The sequence below is a fragment of the Myripristis murdjan genome, chromosome 1, assembly GCF_902150065.1.
Source record: "Myripristis murdjan chromosome 1, fMyrMur1.1, whole genome shotgun sequence".
Lineage (NCBI taxonomy): Eukaryota > Metazoa > Chordata > Actinopteri > Holocentriformes > Holocentridae > Myripristis > Myripristis murdjan.
In genome coordinates, this window is record NC_043980.1 from 14,139,365 (window position 1) to 14,155,260 (window position 15,896).

At 45.3% G+C, this 15,896-nt stretch overlaps 1 protein-coding gene across 1 annotated transcript in view; it reads left to right on the top strand.

Annotated features, from left to right (window-relative positions):
- LOC115358793 (mucin-5AC-like) overlaps positions 1-15,867 on the top strand; it is a 28,593-nt gene extending 12,726 nt beyond the window's left edge. Inside the window, exons 2-5 of the mRNA XM_030050813.1 lie at positions 2,145-2,848; positions 3,072-3,165; positions 11,974-12,173; positions 12,484-15,867. Coding sequence (XP_029906673.1) covers positions 2,242-2,848; positions 3,072-3,165; positions 11,974-12,173; positions 12,484-15,191 — 3,609 coding nt within the window. The 5' untranslated portion in view covers positions 2,145-2,241 and the 3' untranslated portion in view covers positions 15,192-15,867. The remainder of the gene's footprint in view (positions 1-2,144; positions 2,849-3,071; positions 3,166-11,973; positions 12,174-12,483) is intronic.
- Positions 15,868-15,896: the final 29 nt, after the last annotated feature.

The following is a 15,896-nucleotide window of genomic DNA, read 5'->3' on the forward strand; positions in this document are numbered from 1 at the left end:
GTTAGTGTATGCAGGCAGGTGCTGATCTGTGTATTCAACTGTTATCAGAATGAAACTAGCCCAACGAGTTATTCCAGCACTGGTAACAAATGGTTTGTTTGTTCACTGGCCTTTTGATTGATTGAGCCCACATTTGGTCCAGCTAGTCCCCAGTTATGTAGAGGTTTTTCCCAGTAAGAAGTGAGTGGGAAAGTAAGCAAGTTTAGGGCGCTGGGAGCAAAGCATAGTGTTGTGGTTGGCCTTCATGAAATGTTAATGTGTTACTAGTGAGGCCTGGACAATGTGCCAGCTCTTTGTGTAGATTCCCAGAACATGCACTCTTAAAATGGCTATTGGATTGGTCAAAGATCATTTTAACCACAACTGACCAAAGATCATCTTGATAATTTTGTGAATTCAGCCTTGTTATGATGACTAAAAAAAAAAAAAAGAACATCAATCTGTATTTATTAATGTTGTAATTCAAAAGAAGGGATGCAAATCTATGAATAAAAGTGGAATACTCTTAGATTAGCCACTTTCATTAACATAGATGTAAAGCAAGTCTTAGATTCTACTTCTACTCAGAGTGCTTGATAAATACAGACCACGGCGCCAGGTCTATGGAAAATTTTGCTCAGTGGAAGTCAACATTTTTCTTTGATTTTTTTTTTTTTTTTTCCTCTTAGCTATGTCACACATCATCCACAGCCATGAACGTTTTTACTTGTCTGTGCTGTGCTTTTAAGTGCAGTCTTTCTAGTAAATTTATTCTGTTAATTTTCCCTGGCTCCAATTTCATACCTTCTGTTTATCCCGGCTTTTTATCAGCCAGAGCTTCTCCGTCCTTACTTTCACTTTATCTCTATCACTTATGCATTTTTCTCCCTCTTGCACTTTTTGTGTTCCATTGCTCTCTTCCCCACTCTATTAGGTCTTTTACTCTAATTCTATCTACCTCTTCATTTTTTCCCCTTTATTGCCTCTCCAGTCATCCCTGGCAAAGCCTGTTTTCTGGGCCACACAAAGCCTCTGCCGGCCAGACCATCTGTGTAGTAGTTTACTGGAAGCAGACCATATAGGATCAGGAGGAGGGGGGGATGCAACCAAGGGGTAGAGAGGAACAAGTGGCTATAGGAATAGAGAGGAGTAATTGGGGGGAGGGGGAGGTGAAAGAAGCTACTGTGGGTGCTAGGGAAGAGGGGGAAATGGGTGCATACTGGGAGGGGGGATATAATGGATTGGAGTAGGACGCTTTCCACTGAAGGCTGGAGAAGAGAAACTTGATTGAGGTTAATGAGTTCAAGAACTATATGCGTCTCAACTCGCTGAACGCCCGCCTTCTTCCCCAACAGTCCTATGCAGCCTCTCATAGTCTTCATTACTTTCCAGTAGTACTTCATTACTGCCAGAGTTTCCAGTACTGTCAATTAAGAGGTCTCCCAGAACATGAATCTCCTTTTTAGTAATCATGAGATGCCATCCTGATTACTGTCCTCATCTGCACAACAGAGAGAAACACAATAGCTAACAAATGGGTAATTTTGTGCTGGTTTTCCACCTCCTCCTCCTCCTCCTCTCTTCTTCCTCTGTGGGTTGTGTGTCATGTCAGGAGATCGTGAAGCCTCTCTTGGCTTCCAGCACTCCAAACCACAGCCCTCTCCCCTCTCAGTCTCTATATGCTGGAAGCCATTTGGAGCACAGTCACAGTACGCATTCAGCGTGTCATCAGTTTTTGTATTCCCTCGCCATAAAATGTGCAGTTAAGTTATTCACCAATTTACCTCTATTATGGTGTTTAATTATTGACCATTTCCATTAGCTTGTTTGTTGTGGTGCTTCAGGCATGGTCTTGTTGGTCTTGTTTATCATAGCTCTGCTCCAGATGAGTGAACTAGTCATTGTGGAGGAGGACGTTGGTTTAGGTGGAGACTTGTTTGCCTCTCTCACTGCTCTCTTCCTGTTTTTTGGATTCCCCCAAATTCCTCAGAGGCCCTTCACCATAAATGGTATTTCCTTTGGCTGACCGTGACAAGTTTGTCTTATGACTTCTCTAAGTAATATGGTCAAACTGCAGTTAAGAATAAGGTTGTAGCAAGAAAGAGATAAGTGTTGGGGTCAGAGAGAGCTTGGACAGTAATCCCTGTTTTGTTGTTCCTCTACAGGACGTTGAAGTGTGAGAGCAACCAGGCGGTTCTGAGTGTGAGCGTCTGAATTTGGTTAGCAGCAGCACCAACACCAGCATCCATACCATAGGAGGGGATGAAACCGGATGGGGTTACCATGGAAACCATGGAGCCCACTGAAGCTGCAGCAGGAGCAGAGCCCTCCTTATCACAGGGAGCAGCCACGCAGGAGGAAGTGACAGAACAAGCTCAGTCCGCATCACAACCTGATAAAGCAGCATGTACCACAGTGCCCCCTGCTGCTCAGGAGGCCAATGACAAGCCAGCAGCAGCAGACTCCAAAGCCAAGCCACAGGCTGTTGCGCCTAAAGTTAAACTTGCTGCCAAGACAGCAGGAGATTCTGGGTCCAAATCACGGCCAGGCTCTGCCCCAAACCGCACAGTGAATGGGGTCAAACCCACAAACAGCGTCCCACCAAGGACGACTACAGCAAAGAAAACCACCACCACCACAACAGGAGCATCAGCAACCGGGGCGGTACCAAAAAGGCCAGTGGGTGTATCAGTGGCTTCCTCCACAGTTAGGACCCAAACTAAGGTGCCTGAAAAGAAGCCTGTTGGACCTGTCAAGGCTACCTCTGCTGCTGCCGCGGTAACCAACGGTACCAAACCAACAACAGCGAATGGCACGCCTAAGAGACCAGCTACTGGGCCTGTTAATGGAGCCAGACCTAAAACCACAGGTGAATAACACAATATAATGCAATACAACTTAAGACACTGACTATGTGAGTGTTTGTTTTTTTTTCCCCCTCCCCCACAATTCACGTTTTGGATAATATAAATTGTTGGCAAGCATCCAAATTCTTCTCGATCTTTGATTGCCTCAGAATCACATCTTTTTTCTTCTCTTCTTCTTTCACTTCCATGCAATCACCTTGTCTATATCTCTTTTCATTTCTCTAGCTCCTGCCAGCAGACCAGCTGCGTCCACTGCCACAAAACCCAGCAATTCTACTGCAGCAAGACCTGATAGAACAGCTGTTTCCAAGACGTCCAGGTATGCCAACGTATTACCCTATCATAGCATTGTCAGTAATTGCCTTTACACTATCGCTCCATTGCGAACTAGGGCCATTTGCATTCCTGGTATCGTGCCTATGGCTGCACAGTATTGCCCTAAACCCCTCCCATAACATGTCGCCTCAGAGTAAACATCACCCAAGCACAGTAGATGCACTGCACCAACATAGTTTCACCGAGGCACAATCAAAGAATGGAAGTGACAATGGAAACACAACTGACCCTGCATTTGATGCAAAAGGAAAGGAGGCTTTTTACACACCCTGATGGCACTGTGACTGTGGAGTCATCAAATACATGGATTTGAATGAAGTTGGCATCAGTTAAGGAAACCCCCTCAGCTGTATTTATAATAGAGCCTTTTACTTTTCTCTCTGCTGTACACACCACATCTGCTCCACTTCTGAGATCTAGAGATAACTTGCACAACAGGCATCCTCCTTACAAGCTGGAAGAGGGGACGACATTATTTATCTTGGTGCCCTGAAAGGGAGCAACGACAAACAACGTCCATTGTAGGGTTTGGGCCGTTACTGGGTTGGGTTTCATGTCGAGAGTGTGAGTCATGCTGGCAGAAATAACCTGAGACAGAGGGCCTTAACAGACTCAGAGATACTGAAGAACTGTGGCTTTGTCCCATAAAGACCCTCTGGCCCGGGCTCAGACACCAGCTCCCCAGGGCAGACAGCTATTGACTTGGATCATAATCCTTCTCATACTGGTCTGATGGTTTGGATAGGGAGTGCTCCATATGGATGAAACTTTCCCCTAAGGGCCGTTTTTGGCACTTCTCTGGCCTCTCAAATGATCATTTTGGCTGTGCTAGAATTTCAGAGTTGACCCAGTCATTTACTACCAATCCTCACCAGAAAGTTTTTGTTAAAAAAGGTCTGTTATTTGAAAGGGGTGCATTTCAAAGACTAAAATGACTAGGGATATCCTGGTGAAGTGATGACTTTTATTACGTTTGTGCACAACTTTGTTTTATTTCAGCTCCATTTGGAATTGACATGGAAAGAGATGGAAGCACACTAAGAAAAAAAAAAACAAACACATTTCTCCCCTAGCATAATTACAGTGAAGATTACTTTTTTAGACTGGTGCAGTAGTCTATATCAGTAGTGTAAATGAAGTTCAGACTAAAGCTTGGACCGAGTCAGATCCATAATAATCCGCTCCCACTTCTGTCCACAGGATGTACAGTTGTGCACTGAGAAGCCTGATTAGATTTTGTCTCCACTTCACTTCCTTCTTAATGCTCTCTTATTGAATAAAGGAAATGGCCGCCAAACACAGTACAGGATCATTCTGTTCTCTCTTGGCCAGAGGTTAAATAAACACTTATGTGCATACGCAGACATGTCTACACCTTATACTTTAATTTATATCATAGATACTTTAGAGTTTTTATTAGAGAGACGCTCACACACTTTAATTTGCATACCTCAGTCATCTATTTTACATCGATGATACAGAGTATGTCAGTGTCTGAAATGTTTTGACAGCTGTCTGTGTTGGATGTGTCTAGATTGGCCATCATCTATTTTAATTTCTTTATTTATTTCTTTAGTTAGTTTGTTTAACATTGCTGCACCACATGAACTTAGATGTGAAGCCTTTTTTATGGTCTTAGCCATGTATGTCCTTACGTGTGTATCAGATTGTCTGCATGAACAAACTCATTCTCATCGTCTAAATTATGCAAATGAGGCATTTCAGATGTACGGGTCTGATTACAGAAGCCAGACACCTTAAGTGATTAAGTTTGTTCCTGTGGACGTGACATCAGACACTCGCTTCACTTGGAGGCAGCTAGACAGACAACAGGAGAACAGCAGCAGGTGTCTGCCCTCGTAACAAACGTGTGTGCTGCATTTTGTGCCACCTGTGTGGAACAGACAAGTCAGTCGTGTGTGGTGGATCCTCTTCGTCCAATGATGGAAGCAGTGGTATGCATTACGAGTGTGAGTGTGTTTGTGATCGTGCAGGCCGCTTGGCAGAGCCAGGCGATGACACTAGCAGACCTCCTCTCAGCTGGAGTGGTGACTTGCTGTTTTCCCCTGTTAGTCATGAGCAGTAAACAGCCCTGATGTAAGGTTATGTGATTCGATGGGAGCGGCTTGCTGCTCCCATAGCAACACAAAACAGGAATTAAAGGATATTTACAGATTCAGGATACAACCCAATGATGATATGGCTGTAACACAAAGACTGCAATACCCTTTTTCCTCTAAATTTGCAACATTTGTGCTTTCAACCCAACCATCCTGTAGTGTATACACAGAAATGTTTCACTTAAATTATGTATTTGTTCACTCTTTTGCAGCTAATAGCCAAACAAGCTTGCTACCCCTCGGCCAGCATATGATAATACCACTGTTGCTATGGCAACAAGCCCAACCCACCGGAAAGAACAACCAATCTTCATGAAGTATTAATGTTGATTGCCTTGAGGGGAAGAATGAAAGTATATTGGATTTGATTTTTACTAGAGGCCCGTTTGTAAAGGGCAAGTGAGATTTGGAGATTGCATGGCACTGTGAGCTCCACAAAACATGCGCCTCACTTATTGGCGCTCAGGGAACCTGGGAGGCTACGATTAGTTTTGATGGAGGGAGAAAATGGAAGAGCAGGAAGAAATAAGCAGTGTTGGTGCAGAACACTGTTATTGTACCCAGTGATGTGGCCTTACTGTCTCTGGCCATGTTATTGATGTGTTTATGGCTTTGTGGGTTGCCTGGCTTCAAGTTCTAAGTAACAAGAACACACGGATTGTGAATAGACACACACACACACACACACACACACACACACACACACACACACGCAGCTTATCAGTGAGACCATCATTCCCCTAACGCCTTCTATTATCTTTATGACTGGGTGATAGATCACCAACTACCCGCCGATCATAAAAGAAATCCATCTGAGTGACAGCAGGGTGCCTCTGTCCCCATGGTGGATGAAGGATAGTGTGTGTATGTGTGTGTGTGTGTGTGTGTGTGTACGCGTGCGTGCATGCGTGTGTGTGTTTTGTGTTGTAAATGTTATAAAATGCGGCGCCTGCCTCGCCCTCCTCCTACCATGAGAGGCTGGTGTCCTTGTCTTGTCTGAGCAATATGTCTTTGTCCTCCCCATTCCCTCTTTCAATCGATCTTCTCTTCCCCTTCGTCCCTTCGTCTGTGCATGCACAATATCGGGCATTTGGCTAGCACCCCCTCTTTTGAGCTCTCCTCCAATCTAACCTCCATCCGTCCCTCCAGCCACCGCATCACCCCCCTTCAGCCATTTTCATCTATCATTTTGTTGCACCCTGAGACTCTAAAATTTAGTGTCTGAGATGAGGTAGACTCTGATTGTAGGGCAATACTGCACACTAGTCGATGAAGTAAGTTGCCTGAAGCACTGAAAGTTTTCCAAGTGGACGATACTTTCATTCTCAAGTGCTACAAAATTATCCTGAACATCCAGAATGCTACGGAGAGGACACTCAAGTAGTCTCACCGACTCTAGGTGCAGTGAAACACCATTTTGAGAACATCTTGCTTCCTTAATTTGATGTATTTCTTGTTAAAAAAAAAAAAAAAAAGGTGTTGGAGCAGGTAACTAGAGTAAAATAATGTGGTGGAGACATCTAAAAGTAAACCAGTGAAAGATCAGGAAGGGAGTGAAAGAGTTTTATATGATGGGAAGGGCAGAGAGGCTGGACTGCTCACAAAAAAAAAAAAAAAAAAATGTTTTATTGGTTGTAGTTTTTATTCACAGCTCCTTGTTCAGCATGAGGTCACTTTTTAAAGATACACTTTTTTGGGAAGTGAAACTAATGGGATTTTGATGTAAAAATACAAGGGGGAAAAACGACCTTTATCTCGAACGTACTATTAAACAGAACGAATGAAAAATGAACGACCAGGGTGAAAGAGTTGTTTTTCTTTTCATTCATCTCAAGTGCTATCCCCGGCTGTCACAAATAACAATCCCTTCAAAGTGCACAGTAAATTAAGTGCTTTTGAGCTCCATGGTCTAGCCTTCACTCCTTTCATGTGAATGGCAAAAAGAATTGACAGTAGCTTTGCACAGTGCACTTTCTTCTCACATTGTTGTCTTGTTCTGTCTGATCCTCTCTCTGTTCCTTCCCCGTGTCGTCCCCTTGGGGGATGAAACAATGTCAGTTCTCCCCGCCGGCCTTGGCAGGGAGCAGGATTACTGTCCTAACAGAAGCAGCCTATGGCATCTATCACCGTGACAGTTGGTACCCAGGGCCTCGTAAGAGCCAGCGCTGTCTGCTGAGCTGTTGCTAGGCTCCGACATTTCATCTCAACCCTGTGCCGCGGTGATTCGGGCCGCTCTTGATTGTCAAGGAGCTAACTGTAGGCCAGCACAAGCCCCAGGAATGTGTGCTGCTCCCAGGAAGGAGGAGTAAAGCAGCTAGTTTTGGACAGCCTACAAGCCAAACAATGTATTGTCGGGGTCCTCTACTTCCATTAGTTGTCTCAGTGGGGGCCCTTGAACTGATGAGGGGGAAATAAAGCGAGAACAGCGAATGTGTGTGTACTTTGTGTGTACTTACTCTGCATTTGTGTGTAAGATGAGCCTCCTCCAGCAGGGATAAAGTGTACCTACAGGCCAAGCGCTCTTTGGCTTGATTAAAAATGAATATTTAATCTAAAAGAGGGTATGCCAAGAGAGTCAAGCTTTCCAGCTGTGTTATAGAAGAAACAAGTGGCTGGCGGGAGGTGAGGGATAGATACACTGATGGATGGCGTGGGTGTGGCTTGGCTGATAACTTCTCTCGTTCATGGTTGCGCTTTCATTTTTGGCAAAACAGATGCTGCAGCTGCTCAGAATGTGAATATTGTGGGTGTGTTGTTTGAGACTTTAGTAAACATTGAACATGGACTGAGGTCTGGTTTACAACAAAGAAAGCCCATTTCAGTGTATAAGTGTTCAACCAATCTGCGTTTTTAAAATCCATACTGATATGTTCTAATATTTTATTTATTTTTAGCTTTTAATTCAAAATTTAAAAAAAAACTACTGTGCTAAATAAATTTATAAACAAGAAAACTATTACTAGAGTAAATCTCTTTTAATGAAGTGTTTGAATATACAAAATTAAACAATTATACATGCACAATAGGAAGAGATTGATTCTGCTAAACGATAGTAAAAATCTCAGTTTTAAAAAAAAAGAGTCCTGAGCTTGGCAGATGGATGACATGGATGTACCAATTTCTAATATTTAAAAAAGGCAGATATCAGCCAAATGTATTTGTAAACTGTAAACTGCTAAATACTCAATCAGTTTGACACTGAGGTGCATGTTTGGTTTGTCCCTTTGCTGACCTTTGCCTTCAGGGAGAGACCTCCCATTGGGTTGTTAAAATCCCATAAATGGCTGCATATCACCTCACAACCTTCCTTTAGGGCATGTTTTGCATTGATTTCAACACTCTGTTGGCAGTAAATGTAATCCATACTGATACACCAATAACAGAACCACCAGCTGCCACCCAAGAGTGTGTGTGTGTGTGTGTGTGTGTGTGTATACAGTGCAGGCATTAGTGAGACTGTCCACTCCTCTCTGTCCCTTCCCTCTGGATCAAACCATTATGAGTTGTGACTCATCATCAAACAGTCGAGCGGGCGGGGTTCGGGTTGTGTGAGGTTATTGCGTCTGTGACCTCCCCTTGCCCTCCTGGTTTCTTCCCCCCGGCCCATCTTTATTCCTTCTTCTCGCTCTCTATTTTACTCGTATGTCTAACTCACTCTCTGCCTAAATGAGGAGATTCCCTCAGTTTTCTCCCCCTTGCCTCATGCTGTAATTGAGTGGTCTTGTCATTTTGCATTCCCTACACACTGCAGGATCAGAGATATGACAATGGCTTCAATAATTGAACTTCAGTTATCTGCTCAATCCTCCCTCTCCCCCCCTCATTCCACATTGTTTTCCTTCCCTCCATCTGTCATTCCCATTCAATTTTTATTGTCTAACCTCAAAAGTTCAGACCTGTGCTTTTTCTGTGTCCTCTTGTATCTCATTGTTTTCTCCCGTCGTTCAGTATTAACCATCTTTGATGTAGTTCGAGTTTTGTCTGCGTCCGACACGCTATCCAGTTGTTGGGTTGCATGTAAGACCACAACTCTGCTTCTGTGTTTGATAGCAGCCAATTACGATGATGTGAGTCCATGTCCGTCCAGTGATTGCTGGGTCTTGAGGAAACAAATGGCTATTGTAATGTTTAATCGCTGTGGGAGAGGCATCTGTGTGCAGGCATGCTACTCCGCTGCAAACCCTCCAACTATCCATCTGTCATTGTCAATTCATGTCTGCATCGTCTGCCTCAGTGGCAAAGAAAGCCCAAAGGAATGGGAGAACATAATGGGGATTGTGCTAGTTGATGGTGGGGTCATACAGTTCAAAAAGGTAGTTAGATGCCCTGACTGTGCAGCTCATTTTGCTGAGAATCTATTTCAATGGAAAAACAAATTATCTACAATGCTAAAGGGTCGAATTGTTCTTGCATATCTGGGTTCAAGTGTGGAAATGAGAGCTAGCATTGCCTGCGGCTGGAAACATGCTCATTTAGTGCCGATTTTGTTTGTAGGTTAGCCAGCGCAGTAGGGCATTGCGGCCTGGACGACATCAAAGTCGAGCCTGATGAAGCAAGTGTAATGTATGGAGATTTCAGAGACCAATGTAGCACTACACAAGCCCAACAACATTTATAGAGTTTTATGTAGTTTACTCATCCTTGTATTACTGTTTTTTAAAGGTTAATTGCTCAGCAGGGATCAGGAATCCTGCGTTAGTACGGTTTTTCAGGTTGTACTCCATACTGCAAGTCACATCTTGTACTTGACCTAAAGGTTAGATTTAAGTCAAGCAGACTGATTATCAGTGATGCCACTCCTTGTGGCTGCTGGTATTTTTGTTAAGTATCGCAGAGCTGGACTGCATGTTTAAAGCCCCAGTGTGGTACTCTACATGACATTTTACATTCTGACCCATCCATTTTACATTTTCCCATCCAGCTGGCCCCAGTCTAAACACATATTGGTTTACAATGACCATTAAAAGAAGTTATGCTTTTACTTTTGTAACTTGAAGCACATTCCATGAATTTTTTTTTGTCCTAACCCTTAAGTTGGTGTTAAGGTAACAGCTGGTAGGCACCATGTCCAAATTTTAAAAAATAATCATTCTTGTTGCATGATTCTTTTTCCCAATTTGGCCGTTCGATGCTGTCTTACCAAGGAGGTTGAAAATCTGATCTTCAAGTGGAAATGGTGACACTGTATCAGTAATTTTATCAGTCATCCATTTGATTTCATTTCGGTTCATAATTTTTTCTGTCTGACAACAATGGCATGAATATGACAACACCTGCACATATTGGTTGTGACATAACTTCTGGTGCTGTTGGCCAGAAGTTATGTAGCAGAAAGCTGCAGGAGTTGCTGTATTGGGACTGGTGACTTCTCTGCACTGTTATAAAATGTGTCATGTGTGCCTCCTGGTGGCTTAGTCGTCTAAAGGCACATACCATGTAAATGAGCCTGGCTCAGGATCTTTAAGGCCTAAATGGGTGTGTACAGACTATGATTAACCTCTGAGCTACCACTCATGTTGAAAAATGTGAAGAACTGCTCTGTGAAACTTGAAAGAGAAGGTAATTCCATCTTGTAAATACTTGGCTGGCATGTATGTTTGCTAAAATTACTGCTCTACTGGATTGTAATCACTTGGGTATTGATCCCAAATGTGTTCACCAAGCATCCCTGTGAAAAGCAGATCAGATGTGGGGGAGCTCGGATATAATATGATATAGGTTCAGATCCTTTTTCAGTTTCACACATAGAATTGCTTCTTGGCTGCTTGTCCAAAAGGAGGAGTGTGTTTGTGAAAGAATTTGAAGGAGAGTAGGGGAAAGAAGTCTTGGCTACATCTAGCAGTGGCTAGAATGATTGAAAGGATTAGCACAGTGTCGCACCTAAGAAGCTCTCTAGTCCTAGGAGTGGACAAGGAGCTTAATAGAGGATTGATTTTTTTTTTTTTTCCCAAGTCATTCTTTGCAGTCTTCTCCCCCACCTGCGGTATCCATGCTTAGCCACACACACCCCCAGCTTCTCTCCCCTGCCTGTCTTCCTCTTTCATGATGACCCCCAGCTTCTTCCCTCTACTTAGCAGCCGCATTTCTTACTCGCCCGTCTCCGTCTCCTCTCTTCTCTCCTTCTTGTGCCTTCCCTCTGAACCCTTTTCCTTTAGTAAACTATAATTCCTTTCCATCATTTTTAACCCTATTACTCTTTTTTCCTTACTTGCTCTCTCCAATTCTCATTTTCTCTACCTCTTTTCTGTCTTATCATTCCTCTTTCCCTTTATCCCACCCTCCTGTCTACTCCCCATCCCTAGACATCTCTTTCCCTTTTCCTCTCTTTATCATTTGCTCCTTTCACCCTCCCTTCCCCCCGGATAGGGATTAGAGAATGACTAAGAGATGCATTATAGTGGGGTGAAAGATAGATAGTGCTTTGTTAATGGCTTCTTATGGACCCGTTGACATTGCTTTTGTGGTCTACATTAGTAGAGCTCTTGCTTTCATGCTTGCAAATTCATGTAGCTGAGCAGCATCAAGTTTACAAATGTATTTATTTTGTTAAGTGGTGAAAATCACTTTGAGTCAGACCTCATTGAATGGGTTGAGTAACAAAAATTAAATGGATTTTTGTTGTTGCTTTTTTTTTCTGTGAATGTGTCACTAAAATATTCGTCTTCCTACAGGCCTGCAACTTCCACGGCATCTCGATTTGCATCCACCACGTCCAGGCCCACCACTGCTGGTGCTGGGACCACTGCAGCTACAGCCAAGCCTCCCACCACTGGAACTGCCAAAGCTGCTGCCGCCAGAGTCACCACAGCGCCCTCTGCTGGCAGAACCACAGCAGTGCAGCCTCCCAAAAATAATGCTGTTGCTAAGAAAGGTACAGCTGTTACATGTTTGGTAATTCATTTATTTATGAATGGCCAACCCAAACTAAAACTAAAACTGTCCCAACTAGCCATGGCCAAGTTTTTCAGTCAATGTAGTAGTATGCACATGACTGAAGAATGTTATGTGCTGTTACAAATGGAGCTGCTGTTGACTCACACAAAAAATTTCAGCCTTCACTGACAATAAACTGTAAATCATCAACCATCATCAAAATCGAAGCTAGTAATAATCACAAGCCTGTTTCTCTCTTGACAGTTGGATTAGATCAACTGATGTTTGTTTTGTCCTCTTTGCTCCAGATGTCAGCAGACCTGCTTCTGCCACCACAGCTAAGAAGCCTACAACAGCTACAACATCTGCTGCTACCAAAAAACCTGAACCTTCAAAAACCACAGCCACCTTAAAACCCGACGCTGCCTCTAAACGGCCTATTCCCACAAAGGCGGCAGATCCCAAAATGTCACGACCCAAAACACAAGAACCCCCAAAACCCACTCCCACAAAGAAAGCTGCACCACCCACTGCACGGCTCACTGCTCTTAACAAACCTCCCCTGGGCCGGAATCCGCCTGCATCACCAGCCAGCAAACCTGCGGCTAGCAGCACCGCCCAGACAAAACGTGGGCCCAAACCCACCCAGGCTGTCCAACCCTTCACTGCCACCAAGAAGACAGGGGCTCCAAATTCTGCCACAGCTGCAGAGAGGCCGAGTGCTGCTGCCATAGCAACAACTGCCACTGCAGTAGTCGCTGCCACCACAGCAGTTGCTGCAGCAGCGGCCATTCTTGCTGAGCAAACAGAGGCGCCAGCAGAAACACAAGCAGAGGCTGTACTGGTTTCACCAGAAGCAACACTCCACCCTGCAGAGGAGGCCCCCTCCCCAGCTTTGGCCCAGGACACTCCAGCAGAGATGGTACTTCAGGAGGCTGTTCAGGGCGATGTTACTGCTCCCTCCCCTCCACAAAGTCCGGTCAGGACAGCCGTCCCACCCACATGTCCAGACCAGGACTTAGTAGAAAGCATTACTCCTGCATTAACAGCTCAGGAGCAGATATCTGCTCCAGCTGAGGCTGCCCTCCCAACAATGCCCTCTCCTCCTGCACTATCAGAGGATCATGTTCTCCTGGCACTAGACCAAAACCCCTCCACATCTAAAGCCCCTCCATTGACAGTCAGTGCCACACTTCAGGTGGTCTCCTCCTCCAATCTCAGTGAGGAAGATGATGAAGAAGAGAGGGAGGGTAGCCAGCAAGTTTCTGTGTCAGAAATGAGTGGGACAACTCAGCCCACCGAGGAGTCTCGTCCTGGGTCAGCTGGACCTTTGGGTGGGTCTGCTTGGAGGGTCGGTGGGGCTCTGCTTTCTGAGCTTGACTCTGAGGAGGTTAGCGGCAGTCAGCAAGGAGCATCGGAGCTGAGTGCCCCCGGTGTCCTGGAGGGCACTGAGAGCATGGATGATCTGGGAGACGCCAGTCTCAAAGGAGCCATCGACATGGAAGGAGCCTCTGCAGGCTCACCTGACTTTGAAAAGGTTCCTGATATACCAGTCAATGATTTTGAGGAGGATGAAGATGATGATGAAGATGATGAAGACCGGGTTTGTGACATGGATGTCGGCTCAGAGCGGGCAGATGACCTGCAAAGGCCCAGACATGACAATGAGGTAGATGATGAGGAGGAGGATGAAGATGTAGAGATGGCCAGTGAGGGAGTGACTGAGAGCGGGCTGGAAAGCTATGGGAACGCAGATGAAGATGATTTTGCCGAGGATGAAAGGTTGGATAACCTGAACCGTGTAGCCCAGCCTCCACCTCCGCCTCCTCTGCTGCCCTCTGCTCCAGCTGCTCAGTGGGACCAACCCAATCCTTTCGCTGATCCATGGGCGCAGCCTATTCAGCTCCTGCAGCCACAGCCACCTTTTGAGCACATCTCCCAACCTTTACAGGCAGCTGCAGCTAGCCCTTCCACAGATCCCTGGCAAGCAGATTCAGAGACCCCTACCCAGTCCCCAGCCCAGGCTTGGTTAGAACTAGGCTCTGCGCCCTATATCCCCCAAAACCAAGACATTTCCCATCACTCCTCAGGCCAGGCTGAGCCACAGAAACCAGAGGCTCAAACTTACATGGACCAGTCCAACTCAACTCCTATGCAGACTCTGGCCCCAGCTCCCCTCTCTGCCCCAGGAATGTCCCTATCCAGCACCTTGAGCAGTGAGACTAGTACACCTGAGGAGCTCTGCGAATACAACCGGGAGGGGAAGCTCCAGCTCCCCAGCCAGGGTAGCCAAGCCCCAATGCTCTCTCTCCAGCCTGACCCCGAGGACCAGGACCTTGGCATCCACTTGGAGAGAGGGGATAGAGAGGGAGAAGAGGAGGGCGAAGCGGAGACCCTGCCTGCTGATGAAGTCCTTGGAGGCCCTGCAACAGCGCCCACCTCCAACCCCTCATCATCCTCAACAACAGAGGATGAGGCTAGCGACACGGAGGGAGAAGCTCAGTTGGACGATCCCCTGGATGGCCAAGGGATCAATAACATAACCTTTGACGGTCAGCCTTCAACGCAGCGCTCCCTGTCTGCCGTGGACGAAGGAGAGGAGGAGGGTGGTGTTGGAGGAGACGCCACTCCACCTTCAGCAAACTCGGCGGCCTCATACGGCTTTGACACCATGACCACAGCCTCAAATTCCAATGCCCAGTCCACAGGTGAGAGCTGCACCAAGAGTCCTGGCATCTTTTCCCTGGAGGAGCTGCCAGAAGAGGCCAAGGAGCCCTGCATCATCATGGAGCCTCCAGCCCAGCCGTGCCCGACAGAGCAGCACTACATGCAGTGCGGGAAGCAGGAAGCGGACACGGCTGAGGATGCGGGAGTGGAATTGTCGGGGTCAGAAGAAGCCTCCGCTCCATCTTTGTTACATCTGCAGCAACCAGAGGGTGACCCCGATGACTCCCAGCCTCCCTACTACTCCGCTATCTGTGAAAAGACTGAGAACTCTTTCGCAGGTAACGTATAGCTCCTCTCCCTCATAGCCTAGGTAATGTCCTCTGCCTCCCTCTTGCCCCATCCAAAACAATGTCACTTGTGTAGTTCTTGTTGTCGATGTTTGTCCTGAAAATATCTGGGGTGGATGTAATCAAAGTTAAACTAAAACACAGAGAGCAAAAAGAAAGGGAAGAAATAAAAAGAAGACAGCAGTGCCACTTCCCTCTGATATAATATTTCCATTATGATTATATGGCTTAAACTCCTGTATGTGCAATAGCTACTACTATTTACTCTTACAGTGTGTGAGCGCCTGTGTTATTGGTTTCTATTTTAATTAACACTGCATTATCTGGTCACCCTGAACTGGCATGGATTTGACTCGTCTGTTTACAGTCCAGCTCTTACCGAGAAATAGTAAATTAACCATAACCAATGAAATGTGGGTTGAACTGTTTAACAATTTTCCATGTATATTTATCCAGTACTTTTTACTGAACTTAAAATGAGTTTGGTTGTACTTTAAATTTTTTGACTTTGCTCTCCTACCTTTAAGATACAGGCATCTTTACCCCTCCTTACACCCATCACGCCTCCTCTCTTCTTGCACTTTAAAGTTAGATTGTACCCTCTTTCTCTTATGTTTGTTCATCTTTTGGAGTAATGAACCTTAAAGCTTTAAATAAAGATTAGATTTTTACCATGAAGTCCTGTTTTTCCCAGACAGTTTTATTGG